Source organism: Solanum lycopersicum, chromosome 10, assembly GCF_036512215.1.
Source record: "Solanum lycopersicum chromosome 10, SLM_r2.1".
Taxonomy (NCBI): Eukaryota; Viridiplantae; Streptophyta; class Magnoliopsida; order Solanales; family Solanaceae; genus Solanum; species Solanum lycopersicum.
The window spans coordinates 48,282,164-48,298,860 of NC_090809.1; the positions used below are offsets into that span (position 1 = coordinate 48,282,164).

The window sequence follows — 16,697 nt, forward strand, 5'->3', positions numbered from 1 at the left end:
GCCACTTGGCTTCCCTCTCTGTAGTGGAAGATATTTCAACTTGACAATTCTGTCTATAATCTGTTTTAGTTTCAAGTTAGTAGAGCCTCCATTTTTCACTATGTTGGCAATACTCAGAAGCCATCAATCGAATTAATGAATTCCTTCTAAACTCGAATAGACTTTCTTTATTTGGCCTTAGCCTCGGATGACAACTCCAAGTATGAGACAGATCAAGAATGTATCATCATAGGCCTTCTAACTACATAAAAGTTAAGCTTTTGGCAATAAATCAACCCAAGCAAATGATGTTAATTGTTATGCTACGTTCAAGTTTCCGCAATTTCCTTTTCCTCCCTCTCCTAAGGATCACACATATCATCTCAATTAAAATTCGATACACTAAGGCCCCATAGAGTATGATGTTGTCAAGAGAGGAAACAGGACACAGATTTTAACATGTGAAAACTCAATTTTTTTTCAATGCTTATGAGTTCAATATACATAACCAAAACAAAGAAACTCTACATTAATGCAGAGAAAGTAAATCTTGGTGAAGAGAAAAGAAAACAATAGCGAACCGACTGTTCAATCAGCTTCCTCAACAGCAGCTTCGATTCGAAGGAGTACAAAACCAACAGCTACTCCAACAAGAACCAGAGCTGGAATAATAGAAGCAATCTTGAAAATCTCAACAGCGGCATTGCAAGTAGAAGACAAAGCTCCGCCTTTGCCTTGTGATGATGATGATGTTGTTCTCAAGGAACTAACAATGTTTGCAAATGACTGTTCAGTACTCAAAGGGTGGCCTAATGAGGCAACATTGTTATGTGCCTTAAGCCCTTCAAATGAATTCAAGCCACTAATGTACTTCACTTTGGTTCTTTTCTGGGAACACTTGTTTGTGCCAACTCTGGCTGCTAGAGTAACTGTTGCTGGAGAGAGTGTCACTGAACCTGTTGCCATTGCTTTCTGACCACCAACCTATATAACAGGGGATACACAGCAGCGGAGTCAGGAGGTTCATTCAAATCCACATTCGCCAGAAAATTGCACAGATATAAAATCAAAATGCATAACCAGCTTCAGAAGTGCTTAAGTAGACACTTAAACTTGTAAAAAAATCGAACAAGTAGGCACAAACATCCTACGTGGCATAATACACGTAAGACATCATATAGGACCAAACTTGCCACTTAGGACGAATGAGTATACTTGTTTAGTTAAATACAAGCTTAAGTGCACACTCAAAGTTAGAGACATAGATGTCAGTTGACACCAAATTAAATGACACATTCATGTATTATGCCTAATCAAAACTACATTTACTATTTATATACAGTACATGTTAGATTCTCAATGTATTCAATTCTTTATATTTGAATTCTCCTTCTGAAAATTCTGACTTGACCACTACTATTTTAAACTACATATGAAGTGGATGGTAAAAGTGAGATTGAAGGCTAAAAGAATTTACATATTACACTAAAAGATAATGATATTTTCAGTTTTTACTTAAAAATTGAATTTCAAGTCAAATGTTATAATTTAAGTTCTAGAATTAAAAGAAAATATTAGTTCATGAAATCAAGATATACTCTTCTAAATTACCTTCTTTCAACTTTATAATTCAAGCCTTTTTCTATGAAGTAACAAAGTCAATTTGCACTATATAGAGCTTTGTTGTATGTTGCTCAAGACTCTCCCAAAAATGTCATTGAGCTGTATCGAATCCTCCAAAAGTAATGCATTTTTAGATGATTCAACAACAATATCACAACATTCTTGGAGAGTCCGGACAACATAGAAATATATATCTTTAAGAAGAGTGATTTAGTATGAAAGAAATACAAAAGCAAAGTCTAAAAAAGATTGGTTTTACCTGGTTGTGATGGCTTGTGGAGTGATCTAAGTTTTGGAAAGTAGAGAGAAAATAGAAGAGTGAACATTTGAGTGATATGTTTGAGGTGAATTATTAGACAAAATGGATAAGGAGATGGATGGCTGAAATTGGAGCTAACTTATAAGCTGTTAAATATTGATATCTCCTAAATTTATAATATTGCCTAAAAACATAGTTGACTTTTTCTTTTAGTTGGGGATGTCAATGATTTTTCTAAAAATTGATTTAACGGATCGAATTAAATTGATCATTAGGCTTTTAATAAAGTCATAGATTTTTATATAAATTAATAATTATACCGAATAGTTAGATAGATTTTTAATTTTATATATATAAAAAATATTAAATCATATCAAATAAATATTGTATGTGTAAAATATATTTCATCTAACAAGTTTAAAAATAATGAAATATTAACACCTAGAGTTTCAACTTCATAATCAATTACGCTCGTGTAATAATTAGTAAGCTCCAATGGTATTCTAACAATCTTGAGTAGCAAGCTATCAAGTATTAATTATCTTTTCTCTATGATTTAAATTTCCAACAATCTTGAGCTCCATCTTGATTGACTTATTTATGCTGTGTGATTATATGTCATGCGAAAGCTAGCAAAACAAAACTCGAAAGATCATGAATAAGAAGAAAAAAAGAGAAGTCTATCAAAAGATCCAAAGATTTAACGTGATTCGGTCATTGACCTACGTTCACAAAAAATATGAACAATTCATTATATAAATATGAGATTTTAAAAAATTTATGGTACAAAAATATTTATGGACTAGCCAATCCTAAACATTTTCATACAAAAATACCTATTTATGATAGGGGTGGGCATAAACACCGGAAAACCGAAACACCGAACCGAATCAAAAATTTTCAGAATTTTGGTTTCGGTATTTCGGTTTCCGGTTCGGTGTTCGGTTTACTTTTTTGTATTTTTCGGTATTTCGATTCGGTTTTCGGTACGTATTATTTTGGTTTTCGATATTTCGTTTTAAACTGAAATATTATACTATAATTTATATTATATTAATTAATAATTATTAATATTAAATAATTTTTTTAAAAAAGAAACTCTATGACCCTATTCCTCTCTCTTTCATCTTTCTACTAATTTTCTTTTTCTCTTGGTCTTGCATCTTTTCTTCTTGGCTCTTTCCTCTTCCTCTTCTTCCTCTTCTCCTCTTCCGAGTTCCGTCAGCAAGAAGCAGCCAGAAGCAGCAGCCGCGCTGTCCGCCAGAAGCGGCCAGCAGCAGCCGCGCCTCTGCCATCAAGCAGTCAGTAGCCGCACCGTCCGCCATCAAGCAGCCAGCAGCCGTGCCGTCCGCCATCAAGCAGCCAGCAGCCGCGCCGTCTCAGGTCCATTAAAAAATTGAAATAAATAACCGAACCGAATTAATAAAAATCGAATCAAATTAACAAAAATCGAACCAAACCAAAATATATCTGTTTGGTATTCGGTACACAATTTACAAAAACTGAAAACCGAAAAACCAACAAAAAAAAAAACCGAACTGAAATACCGAACACCCACCCCTAATATATGATTTAAAAAAATCAGGATAATTAATATCCAACAATTTTTGTTAAAGTCCTACAAAAGTGATATCGTACTGTAACTTCTACTTCGGACTTTTACATTATATTTTCTTAAAAACAAAATTGAAAAATTAATGTAATCATATCAATACTGAAAAGCATCGAGATGAAGGAATAATTTTTTAAATATCTAATTTTGATTATATAAAATAAATTACAATAACCAAAAAAAATTGATATGATATGAATTTCATAAAATTATTGTTGGAGACATACCATTGTGGCCCCTACTGGAGAATGCCTAGTCTTCTTCTATAGCTACTAAAATTAATCATCTTTGTGCTTCATAACCAAATTATGTTTGCTTCGGAGCATCTGATTTGTATAAATTGTAGTGATTTATATAAATGGGGTGTCTGTATCTATGAAAATTGAATTTATATATGTATATGTTATGTGTGTTAGGTTAGATTGGCAAGCGAGATAAGGAAGAGAGGCGAGCTAGAGAAGATACAGAGTGAGGTGAATTCATATGTATATCGGTTAGATAATTGCATATATGTAACTACTATGTATATGTATCAACGATTGTGTTTGTATATGTGCATAGAATTTGAATTCGTATACAATTGAATCGAGTAAAAATATTTGTATTTGTATATCAAATCTCCTCCTTGCTTACAAGCACAAATTATACATTGTATTTGTATATTTTGTTTAAGAGACAGGGGAAAGACAAAATTGAATTAGACAGGGGAAAGATTTGTATTTGTATATGTATAATTATAAGTGTATAGGATGGACAGATATGTGTTTGTATTTGTATATACAGTCTCTCGCATTATACAAACACAAATGTATAAAGTAGGAGAGGCGATGAGAGATGACTGTGTTGTGCGGAATTTGAGATAATACGAGAAAATATAAAAACGCGAAAAATAAAACAACAGATTTACGTGGTTCACCAATAAATTGGCTACGTCCACGGGAAGAGAGGGAGCAGTTTTATTATGGAGAGGCAAAAACAGAATTATAGAATAGGGTTTGACATAGCGTCTATATATAGTGCTAAGCTACGCCCTAAAAGGCTTGGGCCCAACATACAGAATCAACAGAAAATTAAGGGCCCAATACAACAACATTGTATACCGTCGGGCAGCGAGACCCCCGTCCTTTCTGTTTGTAGCGGGTCCGATTCAAGGCATTCAACAGACTGAAAAAGAGGAGAGTGGCGAGCGAGATTCCAGAGAGAGGGGGAAAGAGGCGAATGTCAAGAAGTTTGTTGTGAATTGGAATTAAATGAAATTTTAGCTATAACATTTATTTTGAACTAATAGTTTGCTATAATACATAATTTTTCCGATTTATTTTGGTCCGCGTATGGGCTTTCGAGTTTTTCTCCATTTTGTCTCTCAATTTTTTGCTTACTCTAGACATGCTTGGACCTCATTGCATTTCATGCTTATCATAATTTGGATCGAATCTCACGAAATATAACAGTTTAAATTTAATTCTACTTTCCAAAGTGTTATAATCGGATATCAAATTGGACAAACTAGGATCAACTTTGATGTGCAGAATTCACCGGTATCCACCTAAATTTGGATCAATTTTCACTTAGACACCTTAACTAGGAGTAGGGGCGGACCCACATAGGTAGTTTCGGGTGCTTGACACCTATTGACTCAGAAATCTTTTTGTATATACATACAGAAAATATGAAAACTAGATTATTTGATATAAATAAGCACCTGTTGAATAAATGTAGTTGTGGGCACGCTGGTTTCCTTTGAACAATTAGGCGCGCAAAGCCATCAAGCGATTCGAATCCCAACAAGCCCAATTTTTTTCCAACGAATTTGCATCCTTTTTCTGAGGTTTTCTAGATTTTTTTTTTTTACTTTTACCAGCGAATTTTTGCACCCATTTTTTTACTTTTTTTTTTAATTTAAGAATTCTTTTACTTCGAATTTTGTATATGTTTTGACTTTTTCTATTCTTAATTAGTTTAGGCTAAATAATGAATTTTTCTTTCTAATTTATTTTTATTTTTTCCAGTTTTTTTTATGCTTTAAAACCTTTTCCAATGCCCGCTTTTGTGATTCTTTCTTTGAACAAAACAACTTCTTGTTTCAAAGAGAAAACAGCTAACCCGATAACAAACTTCAAGCTTTTTTTTAAAAAAAAATTAAAATATAAAAGAAAGGTGATATTATTTTATGTTTGATTAAAGTTGGATAATGAAAAAAAGCTTTAGGGAATTAGGTTTTGAGATTTTCATTGTTTATGGGCTATGGTTAGTACTCTTAAGTCTTAGAGTAGATTTTTTTTTTTATATATATATATATTTATTTATTTATTTATTTATTTATTTATTTTTTGTTACTTTATAAATAAGTTTAAACTTTAGAGTCTCACATATTTAGTGTTTCGTGATTAAAAATAATTTTTTTGAACACTTTTGAAATAAACTTTTTCTTATTTTATTAAAGAGTTTGAGTTAGTATACATTTATTTTTCTTACTAAAGAGTTTGAATTAGTATACACTTACTCTATGTGATTTCTAACAATTTTATGTTAAAGGAAGTGAGCAGCCACAACTTGTATATCCTGAATACGCCACTGACTAGGAGAACTTCATTAAGCAAAGATGGAAAACACACTTTCACAAACTATTGAACTAAGAAAGGGATAAAGACATCATGTTAGGGAGTTGGAGTACTCTAAGAGACATCAAGATTTTGGGTGTCGTAAGCATAATAAGGTGGTGGAGGTAAATCATGATATTAGTAGGACAAGTAAGGGAAAAGCGACATGACTTGATGAAATTTCGATGTAGTTTTGGAAGAGCACGAATATAACAGGTTTGGAGTGGTGACTAGCTTGTTCAATGCTATTTTTAGGACGACTAAGATGCCAAAGGAATGAATGTGTATTACAATGGTTCCATTGAACAAAAATAAGGGTGATATCAAAAATTGCAACAACTACATGAGTATTAAGTTTTAAGCCACAATATAGAAGTATGGGAAAACGTGGTTGAAAGTATGGAAAAGGGTGGTGGGGATGAGAGGATGAGGAGAAGTGTGTCTAGTTTTGAGGATTAATTTGAGTTCATTCTGTTAGAATACATATGCAGAGCGGAAGCATATTAGCATCTTTACTGCTTACATGAATAATAGATAACCAATACCGTTTACGCTAAAACAAATATCATGCTAGAACACATAAACATAATAAAATTTAATTCAAGAATTACCTCTTGAAGCGTGAATGAATACCTTCAATCGAATCCCCAAGATAGACAGACTTTCAAGCGAATCGACAAGATAACTATGGTCTTCTACAGTGATCCCAAATCACATCTGAACTCTCTCAATACTTGGGTGAGCAAGTATTCAATAGAAAACTAATCATCTTTTTTCTAGGTTAGGAGAATCCCTATATATAAAGATTTCTTCCTAATTCAAAAAGGACTAGAAAACCTTGTTTTTCTAGAAGACTAGAAAAACCCATATTATACTTCCTTTTTGTATAGAAATAGGATTCTGAGTTCTAGTTAAATATGGGCACTATAGGAACCAAAAAACTAATTACCGAGGCTTCCTATTATGGAAATAATTCCAAATAACTAATTTGAATTATTCTTACAATAATAAATTACAAATAATTCCACTAGAAATTTATAATTGCACTCCTCTATTTCGTAATTTCCAATTAAACACTTAAGTAATTTCCCATGTTAAGATTTCAGATACTAATCAATAAATGAAATTATTAACGAATTTAACTTAATGATTAATTTCCTTTAGAGCACTACTTAACTTATTTCATCTGTCGGATTCATAAATCAACTTGCAAGATTTGACATGATGAAAACTTATAAGTTTCTCAAAAAGGTATATCAATCAATCTCTATAACGAGACATGGATTTCATCAACTAAATTATTATTTCACCAATACATATTATTATCATCCAACTTAGCAGACATATTGACCCATCTTAGAATCTCACCTTGTAATAAATCAAAACGATAATTAATATATACAAATCATAATAGTTATATCAAGTTTAAGAATATAAGTACATTTAATAGTTTAGAGAATATACTTTTGCCAGTCAGTCTAAAATAATTATCTTTACTCGGTCCCGTTCAATACATACAAAATGTACTAGCACAAGAAGTTGGAACTATACCGTTCCCATAATCAGGACAAATTACATATTATCTTGGGCTACAATCGTACCCGATGGCATGTCTAATTTTCATCCTAGATTGCGAACCAAAAACTTTATACTTATAAGAATCGATGATTTAATGCTCTGTGTATAAGCTAAAACTCTACACACTAAATCATCTACTATATAAGTAAATAGACACCATAAGCAAATTTATGATCTATTGAATTTTAGCAAATGTTTAGTCTATAATAAATATTATTTCTTAACACATGGTTAGTAATATATATCCCAACACATTCTAGGAGTAACGGAGCCAGAAATTTTATAAAGTGTGTCCAGAAATAACAACTTGTTATGTTAAGGGTGTCCAAAATATGTTACAAAATCATTTCGGATACCATTTTACTTGTAGATATGCTATTTTTTCCCCTTACTATTATGTGGCTACGCCACTGCATTCTAGGGCGATCTACCACAAAAGCCTTTCATCTGGTGAGGAAACTGATAGAGAGATATTGAAAAAGAAAGATGGACTTATATATGGTGTCTTAGTGTATGTTATTTGTGGATGACATAATACTAATTGACGAGACGCGTAATGAAATTTATTGAAAAGTTTGAGGTATGTAGACAAACTTCAAAATTATAGGGTTTAATTTGAGTTGGGCCAAGATAAAGTATAGGAAAATTTTTCAAAATGTCAATATTTTAATATTTAAGAGGGCTCATTAGCAACACTTTCAATATCTAGTAAAAATGTCAAAATTTTAATTTGTTATGTATCTTATTTATGTTTTTATTTAAAGAATACAATTATTTAATAACAAAAAGGAGAAAATCAAGGGAGAGAATATTTAAAAAATAGGTAATCACTTAATTTTCTCATCAGTTACATTTTCAAATAAAACTCAAACTTTGTTCCTTTTTTTCTCCATAATTCTTAACCTTTTTTTTTATTAGTTTGTATTAATTGCAATAGGTATGCAAAATGAATCTATAGTTATTAAGAAACATATTTGTATTCATATATTTTTTTCATGTGTATTTATTTATTTCTTCGAAAATTTTATATTTCGTATTCATTTCAATATGTATTTCTATTTATTCTAGTTTTTATTTAGAATATTATATAATAATATAAAAAATACAAAAAAATAGTATGATGAAAAAGTAAGATAATATTTTTTAGAAAAGAAACATATCACTTAAAATTCTCATCATTTACAATTTCAAAAAAAAAATATTTTTCATTCTATTAGATCAACTTTCTTTTGTTATGTTTTCATTATAATTGTATACCAATATTCTTTACATTTTATGTGCTCACTTTACCATTCAAATTAAAATTAATTTTTTTTTCTTTCAAACTACAAATTGTATTTCGGTAATAAAAATTGTATTACTTGATTTCCATACACACACACGCGCGCGCGCACGCACACACACATATCTCAATATATATGAATATGATTAAGATTTTGGGGGGGAAATAACATACTTGGTGGAAATAATAAATCTGTTGAGGAAAGGTATAATATTCTAAAAAAAATACAAATTGACTATGAAAGAAATAAGAATACAAGATTCTGGAAAACAGATAGCATGTATAGTAAAATAATATAATCAGGATACAATATTCTAAAAAAAATTACAAATTAACTGTTGAAAAACAGGATACACATATGTTTAAGAAATACAAATTCATATGAGATAGCATACATGATGAAAATGATATAATCAGAATACAATATTCTAAGAAAATACAAACTGACTTTTAAACAATTGGATACATCTATGCTTAAGAAATACAAATTCATATGATATACGTATTTGAATGACTACAAATAAAAAGAAATACAATGTTCTTAATAAAAATATAAATGATGAGTAAAAGAAAAATAATTGACAAACAAAAATTAATATGAATATTATTCTGATATGAACACAATTTCGCAACCTTCTTCTTTGACTCTCTCTTTCTTTTACGTCTGCTATGTTCCTTTTTTTCAATTTTCTCACCAAATTCAAATCTGAACATGTGTTTATTTGTGAATTAATAATCCTATAAGCAAAATTTGAAATTATTAAATATGAATATACAAAAAAAATCAAACAATATAATATGTATGAATGCTTATGTGGATTACTACAAATTATAATCTACTAAATTTTAAATATGAAAATAAAATCATAAAAATAGATTTTCAAATACTAATATTCTGAAATGCATAAATATTTGATGAGTATATTAACAAACTCATATGAAAATTGAAAAAATGACGGAAAATTACAATTCAAAATTCAACATAATTTTTTATTTCGAAAACAAAATCTCATGAAATCTCATAAAATAAATCATGATTTTGAAATACCTTTATGTATTGAGAGATTTCTTGAATTAATCGATAGATCTGAACAAATTGATATGAACTTGATTAATTAGTTCTTCTTCAACAATGAGAGAGAATAATGGTGAAAATGGTAAAAGAGAAAAAAAAATTGAAAACATTAAAGATGGAAATAATTTTAATGGTATTAAAGTCTAGAAGAAGTCTAAATGGGTAGTGAATATATTTAATGTTGGACTGTTTTGAGAAATAAAAGAAAAGATAAATAATAATATTTTGATACACATTATTTTTAAAATATTAACATTTTGAATAAATATTTTAAAGTGTAGATATTTTTGCAAATTGAATTAGGAATTGTGACTAATTTACTAATTTTTCCTAAAGTATATGATGTGAATTCAATAGTGTGATGCATAAAATAGGCGTGGAAGTGAGGCATGTCACACAAAAAATTCTTAGGAGAGACATATTCAAGTATCTTGGGTCTATATTCAGGAGTGTAGTGACATCGATGATGACACCACACATTGTATTGGTGTGGCGCAAATGAGGCAGATGATTTCCTTTGGAGTCTTGTGCGATACATATGCACCACCAAAATTCAAAGATAAGTTTTATAAAGTGGTAGTTAGAACAATATTATTGTATGGGCAGAGTGTTGGCGAAATCAAGATGATTTGGATATATGAAGAGGAGACGCGTAGACGCACTAGTGAGGAGTTGATTATAGCAGGTACGAGCAAAGGTAAAGATAAATCGAAGAAATATTGGGGAAAGATAATAAGAAAAGATTATATGATGCAACTTCAGGTTATCGGGGCATGACCTTAGATAGAAGGGTGCGGATGACACATATTATAGAAAGCTAATACATAGTATTGTGTTGTCTTGCTTAGGGTGGCCACTGTTTGTCATTCTACTTGTTGGATTACTACTTTTTTTTTTGGTCTTTATTATTGTTTTCAATAATCTATATTATCATATTATTTTATTGTTATTTTTGGCTCCTCTTAGGTACTCTCTACATCGTTTCCTTATTACTTGGTATATTCTCTTCATTTTTTTTTTGTAACAAATTTTTTTGCAGTTGATGAGAGTCTTTCAGAAACAACTTATTTATCCTTCAAAAAGTGACAAAATTCGCACACATTATATCCTTCTCATATCAAATTTCACTAAATATGTTATGGTTATTGATAAGATCAAAACATAAATATATTGATAGAAAAGTGCCTATTTGTACAAATAAAGGATCCAAGAGTTCATTAGTCAACATGACATTAAATATTTTAGTAAAAAAAAGAAATTACTCAATATCGTGTTAGAAACGCCACTTCCCTAACCGTTTTTAGGACAAAAACTAAAGATCCAATTCCACTTGCCCCATAGTTTTCCCCTCCACCTCCCTTGCCGGCTTTCCCGTGCGCAAAGCAATCCCAAAAAACCCATCACACACAAAAATTATCAAACCAAATCAAATATTTTCAATAACCAATTTCGTAAACTTCTCCTTATTAATTAAATAAATTAATTAAATTAATTTTTAAAAGCTTATTGTAACCCCTTTACGTAGAGAAACGGTCATCACAAATTCACAAACAAGATGATCAATTTCAAGAAATATTTCTAAGAGATTGAAGAACATAACATCCGTTTTTTTTAAAAGAGGTAAATTTTTTTTTTAATCACTTCGATTCTTATTTATTCCTTGCTTTCACGGTAATTAGAATCAAACATAAATTTATTTACTTGTTATTTTGTATTTCTAAATTATTGTTTTTAAAAAAATTGTGATATCCAAGAAGGGTTGGAGTATGTAAACAACATCATGAATATTGAGGCATAATTTATTTTTCTTTTGATTTCCACCGGTGTCTGGAGTCCACATTGGAGCTCCGACTTAATCTGAATGCAGAGCCCATTTTGGGGTGACTTGAACATGGTTTTCTCTAGCCGAGGCGTAATTGATTAATTGAATGACTAAAACATAACTTGTTGATGATTTGATGGTAGCAAAATTTGAATATTTGATGTTCTCTGTTGCTATATGGTTGGTGTTTCTTTGTTATGAGATTGATTTGGTTCAAATTGTTCCAAAGGTCTAATACTTGAAAAAGGGGATCATAATATTTGGTGAGGATGGGAACCATCTTGGTGGTGCTAATTTTGGTTTCGACAATGGTTATGATGGACAATGTGTATGCTGGAGATACGAATTCTGTTTTTGATCCTTGTTCAGATACACGAGTTCAGAGATGGGATGGTTTCACATTTGGCCTTGTGTTTTCATCAAAGGAATCATTTTTCTTCAATGAAACACAGCTCTCTCCGTGTGATCGTCGCCTCTCTCTTACTGGAAATTCTGCTGAACTCGCTGTTTTTAGGCCTAAAGTCGATGAGATTTCACTCCTTAAAATTAATAACAGCAACTTCAATCCTGTATGTACTCTTATATCCCATACTGTTTTCTTGTCATCCTATGCTTTCATTTTCATTTCGTTCTTTTTTTTGTTCTGTATTTCATTACTTTTTTCTGTCGTGCTAGTCTTCTTGTGAATGTGTATATACAAGTGTTTTCATATCGTAATTAGCTAAGAATCTTGGCATATAGATGTAATTATTCTATGATACTGTGTTTGTCGCTGTAGTGTGTTTGCTATTGACTTTTATGGCTTAGCATAATGTCGAACAGCTTATATCACTGCAGTAACAGAACCACGTTTTAGTTAGGAGGTTACTCCTTCTCACGGAAAATTATGTCATTTATACATGGTTAAAATAATTTTTTAGGTATATATAGTAGATTTCAACCCCCTTTGGTTTATTTTTGTGTTTGTTTCTTCAGATTTTGAACCCCTTTATTGAAAATCCTGGCTCCGCTAATATTAGCAGGTTTCTTCGTTAAGCATGTATATCACGAGCTATGTAAAACTCTTGCCTACTATGTCAGGAACACCAAGTAGATTATTGATCTAATAAGAAATTTGAATGCGTACCGTTTGCTTGGTTTGTTACATGTAGCTATAGGTCTTTATATTCTTACATCGAAAACAAACAGAACTTTTCTCTTTTGATAGTTTGCCTGTTCTGCACACTAAAATGTTTAATCATTTGGATGCAATTTGCTTGACTGTCTAGGAAGAAACAACATTTTAATATAATGGCAATTTGTCACCTTTTACCTAAGTGCCTAACAAACATGTTTGGTAGAATTTGTATGTTACAACAAAGAAAAGTAATTCAAGCCTTTGTTTTATCCTGCTGACTACAAACCTGTCTTGTCCAACGTCTTTTTTTCCATCGAAAATTGAACGAACTAGATGCTTAAACATCAATCATGGTATTAGGGAATTTTCCCCTATATTGTAAGTTTAAAATAATTTGTTTAACATAGCGGCCAGTGTCAACTTTCACTTCAACTGTACGGTACAGATTTGAACTATCGACCTTTGAAATTCTCCTTTTTAGGTTCTCAATCTCCTTATGGAAGAATAATCAGCACGTACTTCCCATTGGGAAGTCGGAGTATATACAAATAAGTACATACAGTTGACAAGAATGATGAATGCTTCTCAAAGGAAGACAGTTTTTAGAAGCTCACTCTTAAGTCTAAGACTGCTTCAATTGATCAAAGTATGAAAAAGAAAAATAAGAATAATGGAGTATAGACGGCATCATAGGTTATGAAATGTTTTGTTCGACATAGAATACAGTCAAGATAGCCAATTCTTGAGTCACAAAATTGGGTATGTTCACCCTTTGCAAGTTTACCTCTGCAACATGTGCTTTTGGGCTAGATCCGATCCCCAGCGCATTAGTCTAGGTGCACATAAGCTGTTCTTAACCAGCGATATTTAAGAAGAAATTATGAGCATTTGACTAATTAACCATGTCGTCATGTTCCTAAATCACTGTTGAAATATGCTGGTCTTTATATGCTTTTCTGTAGTAATAGTTAGTGTTTGGAGTGCATCGTATTCAATGATTTTGTTGAACCTTCTCAGAGCAAATCTGGTGGTTATATGGTTGCCTTTGCTGGACGAAAGTATGCTGCTCGATCATTGCCTGCTTTTGTGGCAGACAGTACTCACACCGTTACAAGCTTCACTCTGGTAAGTTTAATGCAGCATGAAAATCTCAATTGTGTTGGCAAACATTAAAGAATTAGCTTCTTTGGCATCATTGAACTTTGTCCTCTGACTTGATTTAGGTACTTGAATTTCAAAAGGGCACCCTCCAGAACTTGTTTTGGAAGAAATTTGGGTGTGATTCGTGCAAAGGAGATTCTTTTGTTTGCCTCAATAAAACTGATTGTGCAGTCCCCAATAATAAGTGCAATGGGAATGGCGGATCCATTGACTGCGACGTGAGCATACAATTGGCCTTTTCAGGAACAGATAAGAATGAAGATGTGCTGAACTCGTGGTACGAGGTTAAAAACCTCAGACAATACTCCCTCTACGGTTTGTTTCAAGATGTTAGTGATTCTCTCACGAGTCCCTTTAAGAACCTTTTTTAGGACCACATAACGAGTTCTTGTTTGTATAATGTGTAATGACCATAAGATCTCTGTTGTGCTTATCCACGTAACTAGAATATATATTTCCTTCTTGTTGAATAACTTGGTGATTACACATAGAATCAAGCCTGTTTTTGCTTGTAAGATCCTCTCTCAAGATGTTTTGTTGTTTATAGTTTCTCATTGTTTATCATTTGATGCTTCCTTGGTTTGATCTATCTCTATCGAAATGAACGTGGATTTCTATGGCTCAAAGAATTTCCATTTCAGTCGATTCAATTGTTATAAGCTATATAGCATTCCTATTATAAGGATTACATATCGACATACAAGCCATTATATTCTTTTCCTAAATCTCTCCTCTTATTTTTCTGTTCTTGAGTTGTCTTCATTAGTTCATTATCTCGATCCTCGAATCTTATTGATTCCTGCAATTGAGATAACATAAAAATATGTACATGAATCATCACCTTGTTTATATGACAAATTGCTTCTTGCTCTCTTATAAATTCTGTATTTAAACTCTCTGTTAATGTCATGAAATCTAAGAAGAAAATAGTTCAAGTTTTTGAGTACTTTTAACTCAAAAGATTGCAGGTTCTCTCTTTAAGAACCAGCACCATAGGCCATAGGATTGCAGCGTCCCATAACTAGATTCATAACAGGGGACCGTGTAACACCTTGATCCTCATAGTCCTATTTCTAAAATCATTTTCAAAGCATACTTTCTTTATGAAATCAGAATGGCTAGGAAGTATCTCAATTCTCCAAGATTTGATTTGAAACCGTGATGTAAAGCACACATTGCCCTCTGAAATTCGTCTAGATCATTAACTATAAAAAGTAAAGCTTGTTTGAGCTAATATAGGGATTTAAGTAGACTACAGACCTTGATGACATGAGTGTAAAAAGAAGGTTCAGTATCATAAGAAGAGGCTGAAAGTTAACATGAAAGTGATCATAGAAATGTATTGATTTATAGGATAAAGATATGAATATGCGCAAAAAAGTAAGGTAGTATTAACATAGTTTGTTAACCAAATTAAATGTTGGGAAAAATGACAAATATACCACCGAACTATTGTAAATGGTATGCAGATACACTCCGTCATACTTTTGGGAGATTGGTGTCTTTGCCGTTCAAAAATTAGAGCATAAATGCTCTTCACTCTAAGCGAAGACTAAATAGGGACACACGGGCGTTATCTTATCCGTCAATAAATGTCGGATCGGTGGATAAGATTATGACACATGTATGTCCGTTAGAATGAAGGGTATATATGTTCTAGTTTTTGAACGACAGGGGCACAATGTCCTATAAGTATGACGAAGAGTATTTGCATACCATTTATGATAGTTCAGAACATATTTGTCCTTTTATCTCTTAAATGTTTAACGTTCCTACCATATTTCCTAGTCTAAGGCTTGGATTGGCAACAACAATATGTAAAATAATAATAGAACTAGGTGAACAAATATAGAGAAAGCATGAGATGAAGATATTGGACCATGGTCCATGAGACATGGTGGTGGGTGTAGAATCTAAAGTTCAATTTTTTAGAGGAGCGATGTGAAAACACAAAATTATAGGATCTGAGAAATTAAGCCTTAAAAACTTAAGTAGATGTCTTCTCTAAATATATAACATCACTACTGACTAAGAATTTGTGAGATGCAATATCATAGACTTTATAGTCTTCATGTGTTGGATCATATCCAATAAATACAATAGAAACATATTTAGGAAAACTAAACAAAAAGATTTGGTAATAATATTATAATAAGAAAGGATAATGTAATTTGCTTATATTATGATTTTCTATCAAGATTTAAAGACAAACTAGAGCTGTGATTCCTAAATATCTGAGTTTAACTAGATGATTAATTCACTAATTAACGACTTATTTAGGTGAATTTACGGTGCAAAAAAGATGAATCTATTCACCTTCTGATAGTATCAAATCCATGTTAATGATTTTTTTAATTTTATTTTCTTTTTTCAAGCAAGTCAGAATACATATTGTTAGAATTTGTGCGTCCACTGTTAGTCAATGGACCAGGTCCCTTGATACACAAATAAGGATATAACAGAAAGTAAATGCAGTTTAACAATAGAGGAGTTTTACGTGGAAATCTCCTTACTCAAGGGAGTAAAACCACAACCTGCCTCACAGGATTTTCACAACCGTTTCACTAATCTTCACAAGCAAAAGTAAAT

The 16,697-nt window shown here is 31.5% G+C and overlaps 2 protein-coding genes across 3 annotated transcripts; one reads left to right on the plus strand and one right to left on the minus strand.

The window, feature by feature from the left end:
• Positions 1–431: 431 nt before the first annotated feature.
• LOC101250638 (uncharacterized) lies at positions 432–2,004 on the minus strand. 2 transcript variants are annotated; one of them, XM_004248700.5, is made up of 2 exons: positions 1,862–2,004; positions 432–963 (listed from the first exon to the last, which is right to left on the minus strand). In XM_004248700.5, the coding sequence occupies exon 2, from the start codon at positions 943–945 to the stop codon at positions 568–570; it is 378 nt and encodes a 125-aa protein (XP_004248748.1). In that variant the 5' UTR covers positions 946–963; positions 1,862–2,004; the 3' UTR covers positions 432–567. The 2 variants fall into 2 exon arrangements, with proteins under 2 accessions (XP_004248748.1, XP_025883545.1); XM_026027760.2 differs by having other exon boundaries at positions 1,591–1,969.
• Positions 2,005–11,310: 9,306 nt separating this feature from the next.
• LOC101250348 (uncharacterized) lies at positions 11,311–14,623 on the plus strand. The gene is made up of 4 exons (XM_004248699.5): positions 11,311–11,628; positions 12,060–12,399; positions 13,965–14,072; positions 14,171–14,623. Exons 2-4 carry the CDS (start codon positions 12,100–12,102, stop codon positions 14,477–14,479), a joined length of 717 nt encoding a protein of 238 aa, XP_004248747.1. The 5' UTR covers positions 11,311–11,628; positions 12,060–12,099; the 3' UTR covers positions 14,480–14,623.
• The last annotated feature ends 2,074 nt before the right edge of the window (positions 14,624–16,697 follow it).